The sequence below is a fragment of the Schistocerca americana genome, chromosome 8 (genome assembly GCF_021461395.2).
Source record: "Schistocerca americana isolate TAMUIC-IGC-003095 chromosome 8, iqSchAmer2.1, whole genome shotgun sequence".
Lineage (NCBI taxonomy): Eukaryota > Metazoa > Arthropoda > Insecta > Orthoptera > Acrididae > Schistocerca > Schistocerca americana.
Genome location: NC_060126.1, coordinates 36,800,128 through 36,825,921, shown reverse-complemented (window position 1 = coordinate 36,825,921; position 25,794 = coordinate 36,800,128). Strand labels below are relative to the sequence as shown.

Sequence of the window (25,794 nt, the reverse complement as noted above, 5' to 3'; positions counted from 1 at the left end):
AAATCACGCCTTAGCCGCCAAATTCACCGGATTTGGCCCCCCTGCGACTTTTCCTGTTTTCAAAACTGAAGAGACCTATCAAAGGACGAAGGTTTTCAACGAGTGAGGAAATAAAAACTGCCTCACTGGAAGTACTCATGGATGTACCAAAAAGGGCTTATGAGAAGTGCTTCGAGGATTGGAAGAAGCGTTGGAACAAGTATATGGTATCTGAGGAGTATTTCTTTGAAGGGGACAACATCAAAATTGATGAATGAGAAAATATTTTTCATAAAAGTATAAAGTCACCTTACTTTTTGAACAAACTTCGTATATAAAACATATTTTCAAGAAAAAGATGTCTACTCAGGTTCCTTCTACAGATCCTAAGTTAAAATGATCATAATACATGTTACAGAAAACCACAAAAAATCTTAAATATAATTTTATTTCACAGCAAATAACAAATTCGTCTCGAACGTGTAATTGTGCAACACATTAAGGTGAATACGATAAATCTTAGGCTGTTATAGCCATGCACCATGAAAGAAAAATATTAGTTTGTAACACTTATTTATGTTGCAAACAACACTGTACTGCAGATGTGCAGAAATCAGGTTTTACACAACACTTGTGTTATTTGATATTATTAATAATGTGTACATCAACTGATTCTACTAAGAAATTTGTCAACGGAGTAGAAGAAGTTGCCCACCAGTAAAACATTAAGGCTCCTCTGAAACTGAACTTTATAGCAACTAAACATTTGTGTCTTGTGGTAAGCTATTGAAAATGGTGCTTCTGAACAATAGACGTCTTTTAAAACCAAAATAAGCTACTTCAAATATTTATGAAGATTATTCTTGTTTCTAGTATTGATCCTGTGAACGGAGCTGTTGGTTTGAAAAAGAGGTGTTTACGCTATGACAAATTCCAGGAAAGAATAATTGTATTAGGAAACGGTAGTTAGTACCCCAATTCCTTGAACAGGTCTCTGAAAGACCAGTTAAGGGGCTCCGGAACGCCCTATACTTGCAATGTTAAAATAACGCTTATAAATTACATCTTTCCTCACAAAGTATTTGAGGTAGGAAGTTGAACTTTTTACAGATTATTTATTGGAATATGGGCTACAACTTAACACAGGGATTTTACAAAATTTTAGTTCAGTTATTAAAGATGATTTTTTTCAATTGTAATGAAAATTCACAACATTTTTTTGCAATTTTTTATTTATATATTCAAAAATATACAGTTTTTGGAAAAAGGCTGTGTTAAATTATGCAGAAGGTACTGTGTAACATTTACTGAAAGTTTGAAACAAATATGTTTGGAAGATCCTTAGAAAACATGTAATTAGTATGAGAAAATAAAAGTTTTGGGAATCGAGCGACAAAGATTGGACTAACTTTTTAGTGCATTCCAGGTCCATAGGATGGATTATCTTCATCCTCTGCAAACTCCTCCTCCAGCTTCCTCTTGTTCCTCCTCCTGTTTACTCTTGCTTGTATTTCTAGACTCTTTACAGCCCTGTCTGCAGCCCGAAGGCGTTCCTTGTCTAAAGCAAGCATCGCTCGTTGTTGTGTTCGTAGATTTTGCTACCATTTTCTTCAGTTGCAGTTATTGCAACACTGTTCCAAAAGGTGGTCATGTATGAACACTTATCACATTTCAGTTGTATTTCACTAGCAAGTCCTACGTGCTTTATTATGGAGAGTTCCAGACCAACTTCACTACAATGAATACATCTTACACAGTTTGAAAAAATTCCTTTGAGAACCGACATATCAAATATTTCATTCACATCCGATTCGCCCATAAAACATTCATAGTTTTCACTCATTGAACCAAGCTTCTTCTGTGAAGTATTTTCTTTCCCACTTTGACTGCTATGGGCAGGTGTACTTGAGAGGTTAGGTTCACTCACTTGGTTATCGTCTTTATTGTTTACAGTAATAGCACATACCTTTGGCTTTCCAACATTTCTCCTTTTCTTAAAAGCCTTCAGAGGATTTCTAATAACTTTACTTTTACTCATTATTATACTTCAACAAAACAGAGACTCAAGAAACAGAATTAATTACGAATATTTTCGAGATAACGACAGAGTAAATAAATATGAAACAATCGACAATCACACCAGCGATATATATTGAACCATCACAGGTTAGCCACAACACATACTTTATCTCACATCACTAAAATGTACCTGATGAACACGGACGTTAATAATAACACCATTTGACAGCAGTTTAACAGCGCCACAGTGGGTCACGCCCATGTAGAACACATTTCAAAAAAAATTTAAAAATAGTTGTAGTCTTCGGAATTGAATAAATTATATATCTATTAAAAGGTAATAGTCTGCAGATTCAGAAAACGCAAAAAAGTAAAAATTGAACTTTTCATGATTTTGAGCCTTTCCGGAGCCCCTTAAATTGCATTACAAGTTTTAGCACTTGGAAAATTTCAGTTTCGCTTGATGAATTACCCCCAAAAAATAGTCCTATCTGATATTATGGAATGAAAGTAATCAAAATATGCTACCTTTTTATTTTTATATTAAAGTACTTACGTCAGACAAAATCTGTATTGCAAATAGATTGGTTTGGCTGCTTCAGCAGTTCTGTGGTATCCTCCTTCCAACTGAATTTATTATCGGTTGGCTGCTTCTTTACGTGTCAGAATAAAAACTAAAAACACTCGAGTTACAAATACATATAGAATGAAGTTTCTACAAATCAGAGATCAACTGAGTGTGTGACTTACCTTCCTGTGGAAGGGCATTGTATTATGGCCGTATCGGGTATATTTTCTTGGCAGTCAGCAGCTTCGCGCTGCTGCCGCCTCTAAACATTCTCACCTGTTCTTTATGTCGTGTTAACCATGCATTGCTCTTGTTTGTACACTACTGCTCCTCTCCAACAGGTAAACCCTTCTCTAATACGATTCCTCATTTGCTTTCTCCACCACACACTAGTCGCGTTTAAGACATCTTCCCAGATTAAATGCGTATTACGCGCTTTTCTCATAGCTTGGTTTATTATATCAGTACATTTCGTAGATATTAATAAGTACAGGTAATAGATATTTACGTGTTCTGCAGTTCTCATCAGTATTACCTTCAAAGAGTTGCTAGCAGAGCAAAAATCAATAGGGGAACAATTCATAAGATGCAGTACATAAGAAATGAAGCGATATTAAAGAAAAACGAGCAAGGTAGCCATTCACGCGTTGCTGTTAGATGTATGGTGCATCCGCACATATAACAGTGTTGAGGCGTTATTAGATGTTTAACACTGAGGTGACAAAAGTCATCGGTAGTATCGCCTAGACATTGTATGGGTTGGCGAAACTGTCATTTGTAATCGAGTGATTCATGTGAAAAGGTTCCGATGTGATTGCGGCCGCACGACGCAATTGACAGACTTTGAACACGAAATCGTTGTTGGAGCTAGACGCACGGGGCATCCCATTTCGGAAATCGTCAGGAATTCAATAGTCCGAGATCCATAGTGTCAAGAGTTTGCCGAGAATACCAAATTTCAGGCATTTTCTCAAACCGCGGACAACGCAATGGCCGACGGCCTTCAGTTAACGAATGAGAGTAGCGGCGTTTGCGTTGACTTGTCTGTGCTAGCGTCAGTGTGGGGCGTACGACGAACGTATACTTTCGAATAGTGCGGCGAAATTTGGTGTTAACGGAATATGGCAGCAGACGGCGGGCGCGAGTGTTTTTGCTAACAGCACGACATCGCCTGCAGTGCCACTCCTGAGATGATAACCATGCCAGTTGGTTCCTTGACGACTCGAAAACTGTATCCTGGTCAGACGAGTCCGATTTCAATTGGCAGCTGATGGTAGGGTCCGAGTGTTTCGTAGACCCCCACGAAACCATGGGGCCAGGTTGTCAACAGGGCACTGTGAAAGCTGGTGGTGGCTCCATAATGGTGTACACTGTGTTCACATGGAATGGACAGGGGGGTCTGGTCCAACTGAACCGATCATTGAGTGGAAATGGTTATGTTCGTCTACTTGGAGACCATTTGTAGCCATTAATGGAATTTATGTTCTCACGCAACGATGTCATGTAACCGGGCCACAGTCGTTCGCGATTGGTTTGAAGAAAATTCTGGATAATTCGAGCGAATGGTTTGGCCACCCACATCGCCCGATATGAATCCCACCTAACATTTATAGGACATAATGGAGACGTCAGTTCGTAAACAACGTCCTGCACCGGTAACACATTCGCAATTACGGACGGCTGTAGAGGCAGCGTAGGTCAGTATTTCTGCAAGGGACTTCCAAGGACTTGTTGGGTCCATGTCACGTGGAGCTCCGGCACTACGCAGGGCAAAAGGAGGTCCGACACCATAATAGGAGGTGTCCCGTGATTTTTGTCGCCTCACTGTAGTTTAAGTGCTCTGTCTCTGACACCGCATGTGGCTATGACAACAACTAGGAGAAGGCAGTACCTCGAGACCTAGTAGAGTCGCTGTTGTCTTTGCACTTTGCATCAGTTAGCTACTGGGGAACGATTCTCTTTCATGACTTTTGTATATTGTTTTCACTGCCTCGTTTCGATTGTTGTGATGTAAAACCCTTGAATAAAATCTTACTGTTCAGTTGCCCAGTATTTCATTTATAACCATGTAACAAACTTAATGCTGACTCACCGTCTCCTTCACCTTCACAATCATTACCACCATCACTACCAACAACACAATCACCACAAAGAATAATGGCTGGCCTTCATGAAAAGTGTCCCTTACCCTAACCCGAGCGCTCCACATGCCCCATTGCATAAACTCAATATTTAAAAGAAAAAAAGTGGTATGGTGCGAGCAGCATTCGTGCACTCAGGGTTCCGTACCAACTTAATTATGTGTACAGACAGTTCATCCATTCCGGAAGTCGAGGATTTTGACTGTTTTGGACTATTATTGCCATTTACACTGGCATGATATCGGTCCCAGGAATCCAAAGAATTTCGAGAAAGTTTAAATTTCAAGTTTGAAGTCGTATAACAAATCACAAAATAAATATTTTTTTCGTTTCATATGATCAGGAAGCAAAAATTTTCTGATTTTTTTTTTTTTTTTTTCCCATTCAAAAATTGTACCGTGGAACGTTTCTTCTTACCAAATTTCATGATTCCACGTCAAGGGGAAGTACCCTATAGGTTTTAATGACTGAATTTGTATCAAAATACGTGACATAAATGACTGTTTCTTTTGATTGCACCCAGAAGCTTAACATTTTTTCATTACCAAAGGGCTATGGACATCAGTATCTGACTTAAATTTCAGCTTTGTTCGTGTATCCGTTTCAGAGAAATAGGTTACTTAACAACCGAATGGACAGACACAGTGATTTAACAAATGACAATTATTTTTTTGTGTGATATAATTATAAATTCAAAATTTTCGGATTTTTTTCCCTGTACTTGTACAGTGAAATCTTGCATCTAGCCAAATTTCATGATTCTACGTCAACGGGGAGTACCCTATAAGTTTTGATGAGTGAGTTAGTGAGTATCAAGTAAATGACCGTATCTTTTGATTGCACCGACTTGGAAGCTAACGTTTATTATACCGCCAAGGACCCGTAGACCTTCAGTTGAACACACACACACACACACACACACACACACACACACACACACACACATAACAAAGTGATCCATTTTTACCGATTGAGGTCCGGAACCTTAAAAATTAGGAAAGCTCCTAGAATATAAGTCAGAAACTTGCAGGACATCGGCACCTGTCCATTTGGGACAAGGTGCGGCTCAGAATATTATATACTGCTGTCAATTTCTCTTCATTGTTAAGCTGAGCAGAATATGGCTAGGCCACTGATCTTCACTTGTTCTAATTCTTCTTTCATTGTGCTCATCTAATACCAAGTAAGAAGTACCCTAGAGTGCCTCGTAGTCAACAGCTGTTGCGCGTGTCTCAGTGACCTCCAGTCAACAGTACGATGCAGCGAGTGGACTTGGTGCTAGAGTTGTAGTGGTTATTCTCGGTGTCTGCTGGGACTGATTGGTCGGGGCATTATGAGCCCGCGCTCCGCGTTACTCTGGCCGAGGCGTGAGTGCGCGCAGCTCTCGCCTGCGACTGCGGGCACTGCGACACTGACTCGTGGTCTGCTTTCAGACTTCGGCTTCAGCAACCACTACCAGCCCGGCCAGCTGCTGTCCACGTGGTGCGGCAGCCCCCCTTATGCCGCCCCCGAGCTCTTCGAGGGCCGCAAATATGACGGACCCAAGACTGACATATGGGTAAGTACGTTCTTGTTGGTAGCAGATGTCGACAGATTGCTTGTGCTCACAACCTGGTCCCTCACGCCACAGTACTGAGATCCCTGCTGACTATAACTCCTGTCTAGAAGAGACTTATTTCTTCTCGCACTTCAGTCTGGAACCGGGTGACCACTACGGTCACAGGTTCGAATCCTGCCTCGGGCATGGATGTGTGTGAAGTCCTTAGGTTAGTTAGGTTTAAGTAGTTCTAAGTTCTAGGGGACTGATGACCATAGATGTTAAGTCCCATAGTGCTCAGAGCCATTTTGAAAACATCAAATCTACGACATCACTGAAGTTGGAAAAAGATCCTGCAAGAATGGGACCAATGACGACTGAAGAGAATCATTCAACGTGACTCAAGTGCAACCCTTCCGCTAATTGCTTCACATTTCAATGTTGGCTATCAACATGGTCGGACGAATCTCGTTTCAAATTTTATCGAGCAGATGGACTTGTACGGGTTTGGAGGCAACCTCATGAATCCATGGAACCTGGATGTCAGCAGGGGACTGTTCAAGCTGGTGGAGGCTCTGTAATGGAGTGGGACGTGTGCAGTTCGAGTGATATGGGAGCCCTTATATGTCTACTTACTACTCTGTCAGGTGACACGTTTGGAAGCATCCTGTCTGATCACCTGCATCCATTCAGACGGACAATTCCAGCAGGATAATGCGACACCCCACACATCCAGAATTGCTACAGAGTGGCTCCAGGAACACTCCTCTGAGTTTAAACACTTTTGCTGGCCACCAAACTCCCCAGACATGAACATTATTGAGCATATCTGGGATGCCCTGCAACGTGCTGTTCGAAAGAGATCTCCACCCCCTCGTACTCTTACGGATTTATGGACAGCCCTGCAGTATCCGTGGTGTTAGTTTACTCCAGCACTATTTCAGACATTAGTCGAGTCCATGCCACGTCACGTTCTGGCACTTCTGTGCGCTCGCGGGGCCCTTATACTATATCAGGCAGGTGTACCAGTTTCTTTGGCTTTGCAGTATACTACCTTTCATTTCTGCTTACCGCTGCTATTACCTAACGGATTTATTATCTTTTTATTTAATTGAACATGACATATTTTGTATTTACTGGGGCAATATGAAACAATCACTCGCTGCTAGAGAAAGACTTTCGTCTTTGGTAAAAAATACAGCTACTGTCCATTATAGCCCCCCTTTTAGGTAATTCCTCTTTATACATGTTTCTCCAACGAGCAGATTCCATTCGCAAAATATATTCTAAAACATTTAAAAATACCTGTCGGTGGATACCTCTTCATCAGACTGAAAACATTGTCCATCCACAAATTTCTGCAAATGTATGAATGAACGAGGGTAGAGGGTGCAGATGTGTGCACAACAAATGACGCTTGAAATCCCCCAGTTTTCCCTTTGCCTAACTGTCTGACAAATTATGATTTTTTTTCCTTTCCTCCTTCCCCCCTCCCACACCTTTTCCCTCATCCACACGGAACTAAATATAGGAAGAGCAGATTCATTGGAAGAATCTTAAGAAAACATAATTCATCCACTAAAGGAGTGGTGTACTCCTTCCACTGATTCGTGTTTATTGCTTGTGGGTCTGAGACAATACTGGTAGTATTGACAGAGGAGATACAACAAAGAGTGAGATATTCTGTCACAGGATAATTACTGCAAGTCAGCGCAGGAGGGCTACAAGGATCTTCAAGAAATTTCATTTGCACACTCTGCAAGAGAGGCAGACTGCGTCGTGGACAGGTTGACTGTTAAAACTCTGAGACTGTACTTTCTGGCAAGAGTCGGGAAATGTGGTTCATCTGTAAAAGCGACTGCACATAGGACACTAGTGCAAATCATTCTTGAGTACTGTTGGATTGTTTGTGATCCGTACCGGGTCGACTTGAAGGAAGATAATAAACCAAATTCAGAGGAAGTTTCTAGATTTGTTACCAGTAGGCTTGATTAACACACAAGTATTACACAGATGATTCAGTAACTCAAATGGGAATCCGTGGAGGGAAGGTGACATTCTTTTTGAGGAAGTCTGTTGAGAAAATGAAGGCCTGTGTTTGTTTCTTAACAGACTAAAGTGATGTATTGTACTGCGCCAATGATTTCTGGGGTTCTGTCATCAAAGAGGTGTCTGCCCCCGGTAGCTGAATGGTCAGCGTGACGGATTGCCAATCCTCTGGGCCCGGGCTCCATTGCCGGCTGGGTCGGGGAATTTTCTCCGCCCAGGGACTGGGTGTTGTGCTGTCCTCATCATCATCCTATCATCCTCACCAACTGCAGGTCACTGAAGTGGTGTCAGATTGAAGACCGGCACCCGGCGAATGGCCTGCCCGGCGGGGGACCCTAGCCATACGATTAAATAAAAAATCAAAGAGGCACTGAAGTAAGAGTACATGACGATCTTACCAATTGGGACAGCAGTTTCCAGTGGAGCCCTGCAAGAGAATTGGTGTTAGCAAAAATAAGGTCAGGAGCATTAAGGCATAAAACAGATATGCGGCATTGAGACTGAGCATCCAGACCTCCCCCTTTTCCGTGCCACTGTTGTCTCCCCACCCCCCACCCCACCCTAACCTTCAACCCCCACTGCCTGTGACACCTCTTTCAGAAGCACGTAATTGACCCACTCATTGCACACCCGACAGAGCAGTCTGTGGCCCAGCAGCTATAAAGGTACAAACTGGATCCGAACCCAACACTTCGCCTTAAGATGGTGAGTAGTAAACTTGACTAAACATTTTGACAGCACGACACCACAACACAGCCCTAGAAGATTTCATCAAAGTAACTTGTTTTTGGGCTGTGATGGCAAGCAAATATGATTCATAACTTGGTAACATGTGTAAAGGGTACTGACAAGTTCTACAAGTGGACCATCTGATGGGCATATCAAGTGCTGACATGCTTCTGTGAAGTGAAGACTTACATCTACATGCATTTGCTGTAAATGCCTGTTGTTGTGGCACACAGAAGGGTGGCATTTTTTTGCCATAGCTCTCCAAAGAGGGGGGGGGGAAGAGAGAAAGAGAGAGAGAGAGAGAGAGAGAGAGAGAGCGCTTGTTTAGTTGGTGTGATAGCAATGTTCAACGAAGTCCATTGGCAGACACTGCAAGAGAAGTGCTGTGCATCATATAGAAGTTTTATGTGGAAATTCTGGAAGCCCACATTGATTGCAGCAAGAGTTGGGGAACATACTACTTCCTCCCACATACACCATATGAAATGATCACCGCAAAATAATAATAGAACTACTTTGACACAAGTGTTCTGTATCCAGACTATTAGCAGAGCCCTAAGTGTCAGTTGTATGTTATATTTATTACTGTGCCGTGCAGTATAATGATCATGACTGTTGGAGGGAAAACCAGCTAGTCTCCAAACTTAAGCTATGTTGGATCTCTGGAGAACTAACTGTCTGTATCCACTAAACTGCGGACATTGTACTAACTTACTACAGTTAGTGAATTTCAGAAAGTATTGTTTTTGTGATGACTGCAGAGAGGAGAATTACTTGTGCCAATAACATTATTCACACATTCATTCATTCAGTCTACTTAATTACGTTTATTTTCTGCACTGACATCACAATGCCCCCATATCTGGGGGTTGGCTGTATGTATGATGTTCCCAAGAGTTCTATAAGTATACTTAAAGTACTTATTCCTTGCAGGTTAACGTGATTGCTGTAAGATAGTGATATGTCTACTTAGGCCATGCTTTGCTTTTTTCCATTATCATGTTAACTGTTGAAGATTTTGTCCTGTTGACTTACTGTGTGTTCTGCTGCAGAGCCTCGGGGTTGTCCTGTATGTGCTGGTCTGTGGAGCCCTCCCATTTGATGGCCGCACACTGCAGTCTCTCCGTACAAGGGTTATCTCGGGCAAATTTCGGATTCCATTTTTTATGAGTGCAGGTATGTATCTTTTCTTACAAGATTTTGATGTTTTCCAGTAACGTGTTTACTCTTGCTTGCAAGAAACCTCTGGATGTCTTCACAGAATATTATCTTTTATACAGAAAGGTTAGGCTGCTGTATGGCTGAATTTTTCCATATGTGTCCTCTTTTTTTTTTTTATTTTATTTTATTTTTTTTTTACCCTGTAATTTGTGTCCAGAGCCAATTTTAAAATTTGATAAAATGTCCAGAATTTTGATTCATATTAATTCAAAGATAAATTGCGCAACAAATTTTCAGCATAGCATCCAACATAGGCAAAGCTGAATCGTGCAATAAGCAATTGTTAATGTCTGTGTGCAGCATTATGGCCCCTGACTCTAGTGTTACAATTATTAAGTGCCGTCAGGTTTTTGCTGCAGCTGGACACTGCTGACATTAGTGATATAACGGTGTTATGACAAGCTTAATTTAATTTTGTATTTATTACTACAAATAAGTACTGTATTTAAACGTAAATGATTCTACAATGCACTTTTTTGAAACCTTGTAACTAGTGTGTGTAATTTATGCCACAGTAGGTGATTGTTAAGAAGTGGGGACTGGGCCTGTAATGTCATTGCTGAGCAAAATGGTGCAAATGCTTTCCCCTGCAACACTCCTCTCCCAGTAATGATCTGCAGTCCATTTTTCCCTGCTCTACCTGCATCCCCTGATCTAAGGTTTCGTAACGTTGCATGCAGATGTTCTGAATTGTTGTTTGATTGTGGTTTGAATAGTTTTTAAATTAATAACAAATATGCCTAAATGGAAGTGAAGGTTTATTATACTTCTGCAACAAAAGGCTCCTTGTTTTAGATGTTGCAGGGATGAGTTCGAGTGCGAATGTATAGTTAATAAGTCCACTAAGTATGTATCTGTGGGAAATAAATGAGGGCGAGGTTTACAAACACATTTAGAATCTGAAAACCACAAAAAGAGTTACCAAGAAGAAGCATCATCTTCAAAATGAGCTCAATTTTTCATGAAAATGAGCAGTAAAAAAGAAGACAAAGTGTGTCTCACTGAATGTACTCTTGTGATTCATTATGAAGCATCATAACAGCTATAAAGTGACAGACTGGACAACCAGTTTGATATAATCCTTCGAGCATGGTAAAAATTTTGATTGCAAGAACAAAAACAGAAGCAATAATATACTCAGTGCTCAGTCCTCATTCTTTTGAAAGTGTTATCACGAGTTTGGGAGATAATGACTATGGTATTTCTATTGATAGCTATAACTGTAGGTTATTGTTAAAGTCTCAATCAGTTTTCAATATCTAGCTTGGAAAAATTGGTGGTTTGCAATCAGAATTAATTGTGCTATGTTAACAATTTAAAGACTCTGCAGATGCTTTCTTTATTTTTAAAGAGTGTTCCTCAGAATAAGGATCTCCTTGATAAATGCACAACTTTCATAGAAGATAAATGTAACACAATGTCTGGAGGAATGTGTTGGGTTCCAGAAGGGGAAAATATTCCTTTTTATAAACTTAAACTGGGGACTTTTGATTGAGGTCAAGTGTCAAGATCACACTCTAAATGATTATACATTCATCATGCTGCAGACACATGGAAGGTTGGTATTCAAAATATAAACTGTTTCAATACTTCTGAAACTATGTGGTCCAGAATATTGAACTTCAAGAATTTTCCGAATTTGTTGATGTTAAATATCTGCAAGAAATTGTTATCTCATAGCAAAGCATCTGGGGGTAAACAGACTTATTCGTGTGTTCCCTGCTCTGAAGTCATACTTTCTCTCTCATCATAACACATCTATAATCATTACAGAGTTACTTGAAAAAGATTTTAGCAAGATCTGTCTATTCCATCTACAAACACTTCTTGGCATGTTTTGCTTGTGCAGAGCTGATCTTGAGAAAGAAACTAGTTCACACATTGAATTCCTTGGAGCTGTATTGTCTATTAATAACGTGCTCATCAATTGTGGGGGCAATCCATTCTTGAGCATAAAAGTGAAAGCTCTGTTGGCAGAGAAATGTAAAAATTGACGGGATGCTAAATGTGACAAATTCACAGTAGTAATTGTAGTTGGGCTCTACGGAAGATGTACAGAATATCTCCAAAAGTGATTGCCCTCCAAGCAAGAGTTGACCTGTTTTGTGTGGTTACCTCTTCAAAAATTGCTGAATGGAAGGACATGGAACCAACCATTAAATATCTTTCGGATAGAGGTGTACATGTAGATGATGTGAAATGCTTCAGTGAATTCTGCTGTCTGAAGAAGTTGGTGACTCAAGAACATGAACATAACAATGATTTCATTAATCTTCGTTCTCACAAAAAGTGGACCATGTATTGGAAAAATGCACACATTCTTCTCATCATTTGGAACTATGAAAAATTGCACAGTTTTTGTTCGGCATTCCATCCCACGAAGCAAATGTGGAAACATTTTTCTCCCTAATGCAGAGTCAGTGGACAAGAGACAGGTACAGTTTGTCTGTGGACTCCTTTTGCAACTACAACATAATTATAAAAATGTTGGTTGCAAAGAATTCCACAGCTATATGATGAATGACAAATGACCGTTACAAAAGATATACTCTACAAAAAAATATTCCTAGGCTACCATTAACCAGGAAAAATGGTAGAAAACAAATAATTCTAATTTTTTTCTAAATATAAAAATGTAAGAATAAATGCTATCTATAATAATCTACATTTTCTTGGCCCACTGACCCATTGTTCTGGTCCATACTTGGCAGCACAAATCGGAAGACAGTGTTGACTGCCAACCTATGTGATCTAACAATTGTGTTATGACAGTTTTAATTTTATTTCGTGTTCATTACTACAAATGCCCACTGCATTTGAACATGAATGTCTCTTTAATAAGCTTTTAAGGAAAAAAAAAAAACGAAAACAAAACAAACCAATAATACTCAAACAAATAGTGCTTGCAGCATCATTCATATTATTCTCAGAGTCAACAGAAAGAATTCATTTATTTCCCATTGCATACAAAATTACTTTTAAAGAAGAATCTTATGTGCCTGTTTGATAGAGCAGTCCCAAATTACAAATTAGTCCAGTGTGATATTCTGTCAATCGATATGTGTTAACAGGAACAATAAAACGTGAAGAATAACCGGTACACCAACAGTGGTAGCATCACCCAGGCCCACACTGACCGATGCCACCGTGCGGCAGTGCTGCTCTGTCACTGGAGGAGCACTTGTTATTCTTTGTGTTTTCCTGTCACAGCTAATACATATTGATTAACCGGATATCACACTGGACTAATTTGGAGCCGCTTTATTGAATAGGTACATAAAATTCTATTTTAAGAATAATTTTGCGTGTAAAGGAACCCAAACCGACACATTCAGTCAGCACTGGGTGGTGGTCGAAAAATATGATGAGCAGTTTGGTCTGAATGCACCTACACATTGCAAAAATGAAAGTGTAAATATCTACCAAAACATCAGAGAAAATGAGCCTGATGACTCATAGGAGGGACACCCAGTATATTGGTGCTGTTGCAACATCCTTCATGGTTTTGTTTTACTTTTTATAGTATATTATAGAAGCGAGGTCATGTGGAAAAATAATTGGTCATAGATGTAGCTTCTCTCTCTCTCTCTCTCTCTCTCTCTCTCTCTCACTCTCAGAAAAAGTAAGGTACATTATCTCCACATTCAGTTATTTGTGTCGCTAGTAGGCTATTGCATAATTGTCATAATTTAGATAGTTGGTTAATTATCAGTTCTATGACTCATTTGCACAATTTCTATCAAAATTACATGGAATGGGTTGGTGTATGTGCTATGTACATACAATGTGTGTGTGTGTGTGTGTGTGTGTGTGTGTGTGTGTGTGTGTGTGTGTGTGGTTTAATTGCACAGTGGCCACTTACAGATTATTGGATAAGATGATGGTTTAAATTGAATGAAAACTGGTATTTCAGTAAACAAAAAACAGAATGTAGGCACTCCTACTTGCTCTTGTAATTCATTATTTGTTGATCTTTCAGTTGTCTGTTATTTGCCCTTCACTTGCTGACCCTCCACTGCACTGCTGCAGCTTGTCTCCAATCTTTTAGTATGTGCGCTGTGACCACTTTGCATACATCCACGATTTCTGAGCACTAGGGATGAAAACTGAATCAGCTACATGTACACTGCTATCTATTGCTGTTTTCTTATTTCTTTTGTATTGTAATTTCTCTTCTACAGTATTCTCTTGTTCTCTATATGAATTTGCTTCCTATGTTCCTATCAGATTGTGTATCTCCAATTGAAATTCCATATATATTTATTTGCTCATATCGAATGTCATCTAAATTTTCTAATCTCTTCCATGGTTTTGGTTCCATCTTTATTCTATTTAGTGCTTAAAGCTAGACTGTGTCATACATGAATATGAATGTCAGTTGTTACTGCTGATGGCCCCTTTCATTTTGCTTCTCTCTCATTTTATGTTGAGTATTTCTTTTCCCTAGCATCTGTTCACCTTTTCCTTAGCCTTTGTTATTTTTCTGTGTGCCTTATCTCCTTCCGGAGACATTGCTCAATTGTCTGAACTCTAGAAATCCATCATTAGTTCCTTTCTATGTGGTATTGGACTGATTATGGTTGTACTAGTCCAACAATTACCGCAGTGGTTTTTCTCTACTTTCATTTCCACTTCCATCAATATGGAGACAGATGATAGTTTGTCACATTAATCTTGTTGCTTTTTATGGATGCAAACTAACTTATTATCTTGTAGCTGACAACATTTTAATGCACTTTTGGAGGACTGATAAATAGGTGATTTATACCAAACTTGAAGGCTGAGATTAATGAATAAATTTGATTGTTATTGATAACCACCAGAAAATCTGTTGTGTTAAAGTGATATTTCATTTTGTGTAGAATGTGAACACCTCATCCGCCATATGCTGGTTGTCGACCCAGAGAAGAGGCTCAGCATAAAACAAATTCTGAATCACAAGTGGATGACTCAGGTATGTTACTTTATGTATGTTGTATTTAGTTAAATAAGATATGTGTTCTTGCTGCATCTGAATTTCTCTCTATTTATTTATTTGTTCCAGGGGGAAATTCAGCCCAGCTTGCAGAAAATAATTTCAGACTTGGATCAGCCAGAGGATCTACTTGAGAGCCCCGAGCCTCTGAATAATCTGGTCATGGAGCACATGTTGAAACTGCCAGGCCTCGACAAGGATATGATTGTGCAGGTGTGCTATTCATGCATATGAGGAAACTGAGCCTTTTCTTCCTATAAAATGGTGTCCATAAACATTTTGCCAGGTTTTTCTTGTATCAGAAAAAACCAGTTTTCACTAATTGCTTTAATTAGCATTAGATTTATGATGTGACTTGAAGTGACAAACCCACATTTGTTCATAGTAGTGGATTGATTGTTTTTAAAATGGTGTAGACATTGATTTTGTATTTCCTTTTGGTCCACATACAACCAATATGGCATCTCTCTTGCACAGGTGTTTGTCATAATTACATGATCCATGGACTGTACTGTGTTGTTTCTTTTGATATCATGTCCTATAGCATCAGCTGTATCATACTCTTGTATGCCACTTGTTTACCGTACTGTGCACCTTCTTGATATTTTTTTACGTGGTTGCAGTATGGGGATATTCTACATGTGGAGCAACTTCAAAGGAAGTGCAGCCATGTTTTAATTTATTGGACCATATCCATCATCTTCTTTTTCATCATAGTCACCACCACCACCACCACCACCACCACCACCACCACCACCATCATCATCATCATCATCATCATCATCATCATCATTTGCCAATTGTACAGTTACAGGAAGAAATGGTGAGCATTTGGCACCACACCCAGGATAGTAGACCTTTTTGCACATGACATTATGAAACTAGGAGAGGAGTGTGGGAGATTTGTAGATGGAGGGCCTTGCCACTGATTTTTTCCCCTGGTATTTCTGGATCAAAGTTTTTTGTACCTATTTTACATTTCTCCATTCTCATCAAGTGACCACACCTCTGCACTTTCTTGTATTAATGATGGGTATTTTGATGGTAGTTTAATCCCCGTTGATTTCATTTTTTGAACTTTTTAGTCTCTTGTTTCATAGTTGTAAGGAATTTCATTTCATAGCTTGAAGTTTTCAGTTGTCCTTACCTCAGAGGATATATGTTTCCACCACATAGGTGATATCTGGTGCAAAGTAAGTCTGAAATATGATAATTTACCTTTGTTGAGTATTTTATTATCCCATAGTAGGTATCTGACTTTGGTGTGGATATGTGAAGCATTTTATACTCTGTTGGGTATTTCTGTTTTACAGTATTATTGTTGAATATGATTCTTCCCACGTATTTAAAGCTGGAAATCAGTTTCAATATAATTTCATCTAAAAGGGCGTTGGAGGTTGTTCCTTCCCTTTTGATTGCCACTTCCACTATTTTAGTTTTGCTTGGTTTAAGCTTGAACACTCTGGGCTAGCTACCACATGATTATTATAAGTATCCAATTTCACTTGCCTTCCTTCTACAAATCTCCCACACTGCTCTCCTAGTTTCATAATGTCGTGTGTAAATACTGGATCCCTTTTCTTGGGTACTTTTGTTGTAAATCTTAATCAACTTTGGATGAGTTACTATTGACAGTAAATAGTTAAAACCAAATAATATTAAAAAGGCACTAAATTTCAGCTTAGCCATTTGAACAAAACAAACAAGTCAAAGCAAAACTATTCCACACATCAAAGTTGTGTTCAAATTGTATTATTGAAAAGTATGTATCATCATCATCATCATCGTCATCATCAATAGCAACAACAGCAATCATTGGTATCAATACCATTTTGGTGCGAGGCTAAGAATATTTCACCTAGTTGTGAACACAGGATGAATTTTATTAAATCTCACATTATTATTTTGAAAATAGTTACTGTAAAAGTAGGAAAATTGTCATATAATTTTGTGTTCCTTTAGAAACTGCTGTATAATTTTGTGTTCCATTAGTAGTTAATGTCTCGTGCATTTTTACAGCTGAACATTTTCAAGTTCAAATCAAATTGTGGTTGGAGAAGTCAAATAGTGGACTGCTGTTGTTTAAGAATCACATTATATATTTTTCGTAAATTAAATTTAAACTTGTAGCACAAATCTTCCACTGAAATGGAACTTTGCTGTTTTTGTGCAGTCTGTGCGAAATCATGGCTTTGACCACATCAGTGCCATCTACAGTTTGCTGGTTGACAAACTGGAGAAGCGTAGACTGATAAGTTCCAGTACGGGAAGTCTACCAGTAATTCAGAGGAAAGCGAGCATAACAACAGGTGAGTGGCGGCAGAGGATTTTAAAAGAACTTAAGAAACACCTTGTGCTCATATTTGTCCGCAATCTGCTCTCTTTACTGTGCTTCCTTCCATGCTCAACGTGTTATATTAAGGCTTCTTCTGACCCATATTGCATGCTCGATATTGCAGGTGTGGTAGACCGTAGCCCTGTGGGTGACGGAGAGACGGAGCAGGGCGCTGGGTCTCCCCTCGTATCCATGCCAACCATCCCTGCTGTCTTCTTGCTGGAAGACCCTGAGTCGCTGGAGAAGGTTTGCGTCTTAAATAAGCCATAAAATGTTAGCGAATAAACAAATGAGCCATAAAGGGAATGTCAAAGTACATGTGCATATGTATTGTTTGTTGTAATTTTGAAATGTGGACAATTGTTAGTAGCTGAAATGTGACGCTTAGGAAGGCATGGAGACAATCTGTGCTCTTATTTATCTTTAAGATCTTAATGATCAGTTAATGCTTACTTTTGTTGTGGACAAATGCCTTGCTGTTTCCAAGTCACTGAATGCTTATATGGCATTTTCATGAAGAAAAAATATTAATTTGGCAAGTCAGTGAAATAAGCAATACAGAATACATGCAATTTGTCTGTTCCCATTGAAAAGTGATTGGAACGTCTGACAGTTACAAGAAACTAAGAGAAAAATCTTTGTCATGGCAACTAGTAAGTCTTAGTGAATTGTAACAGGTCCACAGATGGATTACAAGAGGAGAAGGTGCAAAATGAACATGAAGATGAGCCTTATTCGAAACACCATTTTGATAATGGCCTTGACATATTTTTCTGTTTTTATCTTTATGTTCCCCCTTCCTACTACTCTTGAAGGCTCACTCATTCCTTCCACAGTCGTAGAGTACTCGTTTTCCATCTTCACCATACTTCTTCATTGGAATCTGTAGCTTGCCATATTTTGCAGATATTCAGTCTGTCATCTGCTGTTTGTTTTTATTTGTCAAAGAAATTGCTTCCTTAACTTTGTTTCCTAAAACGAGTGCTTATCTGCTGTGTGTAAGTATGTCACCTAAAAAAAGTAATTTCTCTGAGCTGAATATGTGTCTAGTCCTTTTTCACCTTTGCTTCTGTACTATAATAGCAAATGCATTATAGAAATTTATGCTTGTGCCATTTCAGGTGTCATTAATTTGGGTTTCCTTCTGTAAGTTGCGGCTGTATTGTGTTTCATGCTTCTTTGCACGAGTTTGTTAAGTCATAGCTGTACATTTCCAATTTACATCTTCTGCTTCTAATGTCTATCCATTTCTCAGTTGTTGGTAACCATTATAGCTATGTCACTTTTACTTATTCTAAAAAAGTTTGTAACTCCTGTGTGAAGTCTTGGTCCTTAAATTCATGAGCCGAGATGTTCTACTTTTTTCTCGTCCTCATTTGCCAGGTATCTTTCCTTGAAGAAAGATCTGGAGCAATTTCTGCCTGTTTCCATTACTTATTCATGATATGTGTCAACTTCTTCTTCTTTTTCCTTATGCAGAGAATGTTGTCATTAATAATTTCGTCTGTCAATGACACTCTTAGCATTGTCCTGTAGAGCCACATCTCAAATATCTCAAGTTAATTATCCGTTGTCTTGATGAAAGGTCAGGCCTCAGCTCTATAGAAAAGGATGGGAAATATGTTGCAAAGTAGAGATCTTAATTCCGTTTCAGTTTAGAGGTGATGGTTGTTTAACTCATTAGTAATTTTACGAGATACAGCTCTAGCTTTCTCATTACCGATTTTAATTTCTTGCGACTGATTCCATTGGTTGTCATTGTCAGTTCCCAGATACGGCTACTTGTATACTTGTTCAATACATTTACCGTTAATGTTTAGAAGACAGTTTGGTATGTCTTTCTTGATGATGACCATTGTTTTACTTAACATTAATTTATAGGCTATAAGGCTCGCTTTTTTCATTGACTCTGGATGTGAGATGTTGAAAACCATTTAAGTTGTGCGCAGATATTACAATATCATCATAGTGGATATTGTTCAGCTTCTCTCCATTCAAGGCAATTCCTTCCTCAACATATTCAAGGCTTCCTTGAAGATATTTTCTGAACAAAGATCAATTATTAGTGGTGACAAAATACAATCCTGTCGCACTCCTGGGCATATCTTTATTGTTATGCTCCAGAGTTCTTATAATTCTTCCTATTATTTTTAACACTTTGGCTATCTTCTGATGTTGTACTCTGTCTAAGGCCTTTTCACAATCAATGAAACAGGTTTAGACATCTCACCTCATGTCTCTAAACATCTGGAAGAAGATTTAAATGCAGAACAGAGCCTCTCAAGTACTGACAGCATTTCTGAAGCTAAACAGTGTAGGTGCCAATTGTTCTTCACAGACTTGTAGATTTTTAGAAATATTTTCAGGAGACGGCTCATCAAACCTATTGTTTGGAAATCGCTACATTTCTCTAGGGCCTTGTCATTTTTGGCAAGCTTACAAACTTTGATTGAAGCCATTTTTGAGGAATGATACCAGAACTATAAATTTTATTTGTCTGGGAGATGTGGGGTTGGGTTGTTTGGGGGAAGAGACCAAATAGTGAGGTCATCAGATTAGGGAAGGATGGGGAAGGAAGGTGGCCGTGCACTTTCAAAGGAACCATCCCGGCATTTGCCTAGAGCGATTTAGGGAAATCACAGAAAACCTAAATCAGGATGGCCGGATGTGGGATGGGAGATGTGCCTGCTTGTGTGTATGTGTTTTCCTTTATTTTATGAAGAAGCCTTTCCTGAAAACATAGTGTATAACAGTCTTTCTGTTGTGCCTGTCTGCAACTCAAACATTTCAGATGCAATCTATCCTTGTCATAATTGTTGATATTCCAGTCTGCACTTCCCAATGTTTAATTTTATTGAATACTTTTTTAATCATTCTGTTTGTTCCTCATCAAGGAATTCATAGAATTCAGAATGCATCCCATTTGGTCCTCCTGTTTTCTTATCTATCATTGTCCTCATTGCTGATCTTACTTCTTCTACTATGATATCTGGTCCTGTTTTTCTAATGATGGATCTGGCCTAACCCATGTAATTCTTCCAAGCATGTGTTCTTTCATTTTTTATGTTCAGATTGCCATCATTATCTATTAATATAGATGAGGACATTGCTTGGAAGTTCCCAGTCAGTTCTATTATTTTCTTATAAATGTTGAAGTTGTTATATTCACTTTGAAAAGTTTCAGTCTCTGAATATTTTTGTTTCAATTGTTCTTCTTTTGCTGCTTTGATTTTTGCCTTGATAATTTTGTCCGGCAGTTTATATTCGCCTGGGTTTGCTTTACAGCGTGTTCTTTAATCTATTAGTTGTAATATTTTGTCAATCATCACTGACTTTTGTTCCCATGTTTAAGGCTTTAACATTTCTTTTTTTATGATTTTTACTCGTTCACAAAAATCTGTAATCGTTTCTTCTACTCTTATATCATGAGATAGTCCTATAAGATTTTCGTTCAGTTTGACTTTCACCTTAGTTTTTAATAGAGGTTCTTTCAGTTTTATTATATTTTAGTATCATTTCCTTTGTGATTCTTTCTAATTTTATTCTGAAAACTCTGAGCAAAAGATTATGGTTCCAAGTGTATCTCAGGTGGAGGATACATTTTGACCGAAGTAAAATTGTTCCTTTATCTTTCATTTACTATGATGCAGTCAAGCTAATTTAAGATTGTTAGCAGGACTACCTTTTGGTGATTTCTAGGTGCATAGTTTCCTTGGTGGGAGTTCAAAAATGTATTAGGTGTTACAGGTTCATATTCCACAGCAAAGGCTCATTTCTTTCACCAAGCCCATGAGGACCTAAGTTGTTGCCTAGACAGCATTTCCTTACGTTAGAATTAAAATCTCCTCCTATTATCAACATGTCTTCTTCTGGTAATGTTTATGACATCTGAAGTCTGAGAATAGAATCCTTCTATGTCTCTGTCACTATGGTGAAAGAGGGGCACATACAGGGCTATTCAAAATGAAGGAACATATTTCAAACATTTATTGCTTCCAAACTACAAAAGTTAGAAAGACAATTGCAACGTTACAGGAAAGAGAAAAGTTCAAATTTTTATGCATTTAATTTGAGCACCATGTGTTACATGACACAGATTCTCAAAGCACGTCTGACATTACATGAATGACACCATTCCAGGATTGGATTCGAAGAGGAGAAGCAGAATTCATCACTGGTGGCCTCCTGGGTCTCAAGACTCATGCCTTGTGACTTTTATCTGTGGGTTTACATAAAAGACCACATTTTTATCTCCTCTATGCCTGACACACTTGAAAGTCTGCTACATCACATTATTGAAGCTGTGAATTCAATGAGAGACTAGCTGCTTCATGTGTGACAGGAAATGAGCCAGCATTTTTATATTTGTCGTGCAACACGTGGTGCTCACATTGAATGCACAAATATTTGAACGTTTCTCTTTCCAGGAATGTTGGAATTGTGTTTCTATCTTTTGTAGTTTGGAAGCAATAAATGTTTGAAATCTGTTCCTGCTTTTTGAACAGCCATCTATTTGCACAGTACTTATCTGTGCTGATGTAGGATTTACTTGAATACTCTACTATGTCTGACACTGGTACAAAATTAGTAACACATTGTTCCACTAACTTATCTAATATCACACACACTCTGCAACGAAATTCTCTGCCAGATGTCCCCACGTAGTAAACTCTGTGCTCATCAGTGTCACTTAGAGCCAGGCTGTCTCATCTCACCCATGCCCACAGTCTTGATCTTCTTTCTTTCCATTTCTTTGTTGACATCGTGTATTTTTCCATTTTGTGTCATTGTGGTGTCCGATGCATATCCTAGTGTCTAGATCAATTAGTTTTGGTTCCTTGGTACATTGCTCAAGATAATCCTCCCTGGAGATCTGAATGGAGGACTGTATCCAGAACATTTTGTTTAAAGATCATTCACAAGCGTGGTGAAAATACTAAGAATATCCATAGGGATCTGTAATGGAGTGTTTACTCCTTATTCCGAGAGTCTCCCTTTAGCCACTTGAATATAATGGTGTTTATATTCATATATTGCTCTTCCCATCCCAATCCCCTTTCCTGCCACAAGCAGGTGGATGTCAAGAGTTCTTATTTTACCATACCAATTAAACTCTTAAGAACAAGTTGTGTGATTTATGTGAGCAGCAGCAATACCTTCCGAGTAATTTTGTCTTGTATTCTTCTTCCTCTGAAATGTGCTAGGTGTAGGTCGAACGATATTTTTATTAGGGGCGGTGCATTACAGGGCCAAAATTATGAAGGAACTTTAATTACTTTGTCAGATTTGTTATTTTTAAAATTTTCTGTCTCACCTTCCTCAAATCCCTCCTTTCCCTCTACTAATTCCTTCCCACTCCCACCCCTATCCCTCCACATCTCTGAAAGTTTTGATGATACATAGAGGACAAGTTTTCCAGAGTTGTTGGGGTATAACACCAGTTGGCTCAGAATTTGGAGGTGACAAACCACGTGATGTGTTCCAGTGCATGACACATGTTCCCAACTCGCTATAGTAGAGGAATACATCACTTAGTAATAAATGACACATTTACTGTTCTAGATATTCTTCTATAGAATAAAACCATTGACACGCCAAATAAGACTTCATGGATTTACTAACTGTGTATTGTTTTCAATAGTTTTTGTACTTGTGGGTAAATTATTGAACAGCTAAAGGCCCTTGTGGAATATTTCTTTTTTACAAAGTTCTGTATTGGCATGTAACATATGCCGGTTTGAATTTATTGTGGTGTAATGTTTAATGTTTGAGAATTCCAGTTTTCATGTAGTCTGCATTCAGGTAGCACTATGATTTTTTTAAAAGTCTCAAGAATATATAAGTGAGACAGCTTTCTAAAAATAGATTTGTAAGAGTGTATAATTTTGCTTCTTTCAATGATCCTCATGGCTCTGTTCTGGATTCTAAGTGCTAAGGGCAGCTGGAGAATTACCCAAGAACATTACACCAAATCTTTGTTGAGACTATATGTATGCATAGTAATGTAATGTAATTATATCTAAAAACACAGATGATGTGACTTACCGAACGAAAGTGCTGGCAGGTCGATAGACACACAAACACAAACATACACACGAAATTCAAGCTTTCACAACAAACTGTTGCCTCATCAGGAAAGAGGGAAGGAGAGGGGAAGACGAAAGGAAGTGGGTTTTTCCAATCCCGGGAGCGGAAAGACTTACCTTTGGGGGAAAAAAGGACAGGTATACACTCGCACACACGCATATATATATATATATATATATATATATATATATATATATATATATATATATATAAAAAAACAAAGATGATGTGACTTACCAAATGAAAGTGCTGGCAGGTCGACAGACACAAACAAAGGCCTTTACAAATGTCTGCTTGTGTCTGTGTATGTGTGGATGGATATGTGTGTGTGTGCGAGTGTATACCTGTCCTTTTTTCCCCCTAAGGTAAGTCTTTCCGCTCCCGGGATTGGAATGACTCCTTACCCTCTCCCTTAAAACCCATATCCTTTTGTCTTTCCTTCTCTTTCCTGACGAGGCAACCATTGGTTGCGAAAGCTAGAATTTTGTGTGTATGTTTGTGTTTGTTTGTGTGTCTATCGACCTGCCAGCGCTTTTGTTTGGTAAGTTTCATCATCTTTCTTTTTATATATATATATATATGTGTGTGTGTGTGTGTGTGTGTGTGTGTGTGTGTGTGTGTGTGTGTGTGTGTGTGTGTGTGATGAGGCAACAGTTTGTTGCGAAAGCTTGAATTTCGTGTGTATGTTTGTGTTTGTTTGTGTGTCTATTGACCTGCCAGCACTTTTGTTCGGTAAGTCACATCATCTGTGTTTTTAGATATATTTTTCCCACGTGGAATTTTTCCCCCTATTATATTCAATGTAATGTAATTAGATAGATAAAAGTAATCTACTCACCAAGCGACAGCTGAACACACACACAAAAAGGTTTAACTTATACAAACTTCTGGAGTCAGAAATTCCTTATTCTAGCAGAAGAGTTGATGAGGAAGGAAGAGGGGTGAAGTAAAAGAACTGGAGAGGTTTAGGAAAATGGGTACAGTTCAGAAAAGTCACCCAGAACCTCAGGCCAGGAGAGACTTACTGGATGGGATGAGAGCATTCTTTCTCATCCCGTTCGGTAAGTCTCACCTGACCTGGGGTTCTGGGTGAGTTGTCTGAACTGTACCCATTTTCCTAAACCTCTCCAGTCCTTTTCCTTCACCTGTCTTACTTCGCATTCAACTCTTCTGCCAAAAGGCAAGGCCACTGGCTCTGAAAGATTGTGTAAGTTAAACCTTTTTGTATGGGTTTGTTCTCCTGCCGCTGCTTCGTGAGTAGATTTTTTTATCTATTCAATTACATTATATTGTCAATAATTGATTATTGTCATTGTTGTATGCGTAGTAAGCACTTTTCTACTATTTCCTGGTCAGTACTACACACTTACAGCATCCTAAGATTAGCAGCTACTGCCTCTTCTTCTTCTTCTTCTTCTTCTTCTTCTTCTTCTTCCCTCCCCCCCCCAATTGTATACTTCAGTATATCAGTTTATTGAAAATGTTTTCTTACATGTTCATTTGTAATTCTAGTCACTACTTGGTTGCAAACTGGACCTCTCAGCCAAGGAAAATGTTGTCAACCATTATACAGAGGGAAGAGATTAAATTTTTTTGTTTACAGTTTGGAGATGTTGACATGCCTATGGAATCTGAATCAGAGGAAACCTCACGGCAACCAAGAAGTGGTTCTGGAGTGGATCGGTACCTAACTGCAAGGAGACACACAGTTGGGCCAGGAGATACAGCTCACGAGCAGGTTAGAAAATGAAACTTCTACAATGAAAATAATAATTTTCTAGAATTAATCAGTTTACTAACTTACACTTATTTTGTAATATTTATTGCTTGTAATTTGCTGTGTAGAATAACATGCAGAAGAATTCATTTTCTGGCAGAGTCCATAAATATAGAATGAGAGCGAGCTTGTGGTTGCTTAGGTTTAAATTGGCCTCAGGTGAGAAGTCAGCTGGAGATATTGCATCCCTTCATTGTAAGTGCACTTGCCAGACAACGACATAATGACACTCACTGACAGTTTGCTTACATCAATGCATCTGGTGGTGTCCCTAGAGTAGGAATTGTGTAACGTGTGGAAGAATTTTGCCAACAGATATCACAATATAAAGAGATTAGCAAAGTGGGAAAGGCTTTATGAGAAGCCTAGGAGAGAGG

At 38.8% G+C, this 25,794-nt stretch overlaps 1 protein-coding gene across 1 annotated transcript in view; it reads left to right on the top strand.

Moving 5' to 3' along the window:
• The window catches only part of LOC124544969 (serine/threonine-protein kinase SIK3-like), a 181,409-nt gene that overhangs the window by 58,158 nt on the left and 97,457 nt on the right, over window positions 1-25,794 (top strand). The window contains exons 4-10 of the mRNA XM_047123717.1: window positions 6,141-6,265; window positions 10,075-10,198; window positions 15,106-15,197; window positions 15,288-15,431; window positions 17,392-17,527; window positions 17,678-17,799; window positions 25,244-25,378. Of these exons, the coding sequence (XP_046979673.1) occupies window positions 6,141-6,265; window positions 10,075-10,198; window positions 15,106-15,197; window positions 15,288-15,431; window positions 17,392-17,527; window positions 17,678-17,799; window positions 25,244-25,378 (878 nt within the window). The remainder of the gene's footprint in view (window positions 1-6,140; window positions 6,266-10,074; window positions 10,199-15,105; window positions 15,198-15,287; window positions 15,432-17,391; window positions 17,528-17,677; window positions 17,800-25,243; window positions 25,379-25,794) is intronic.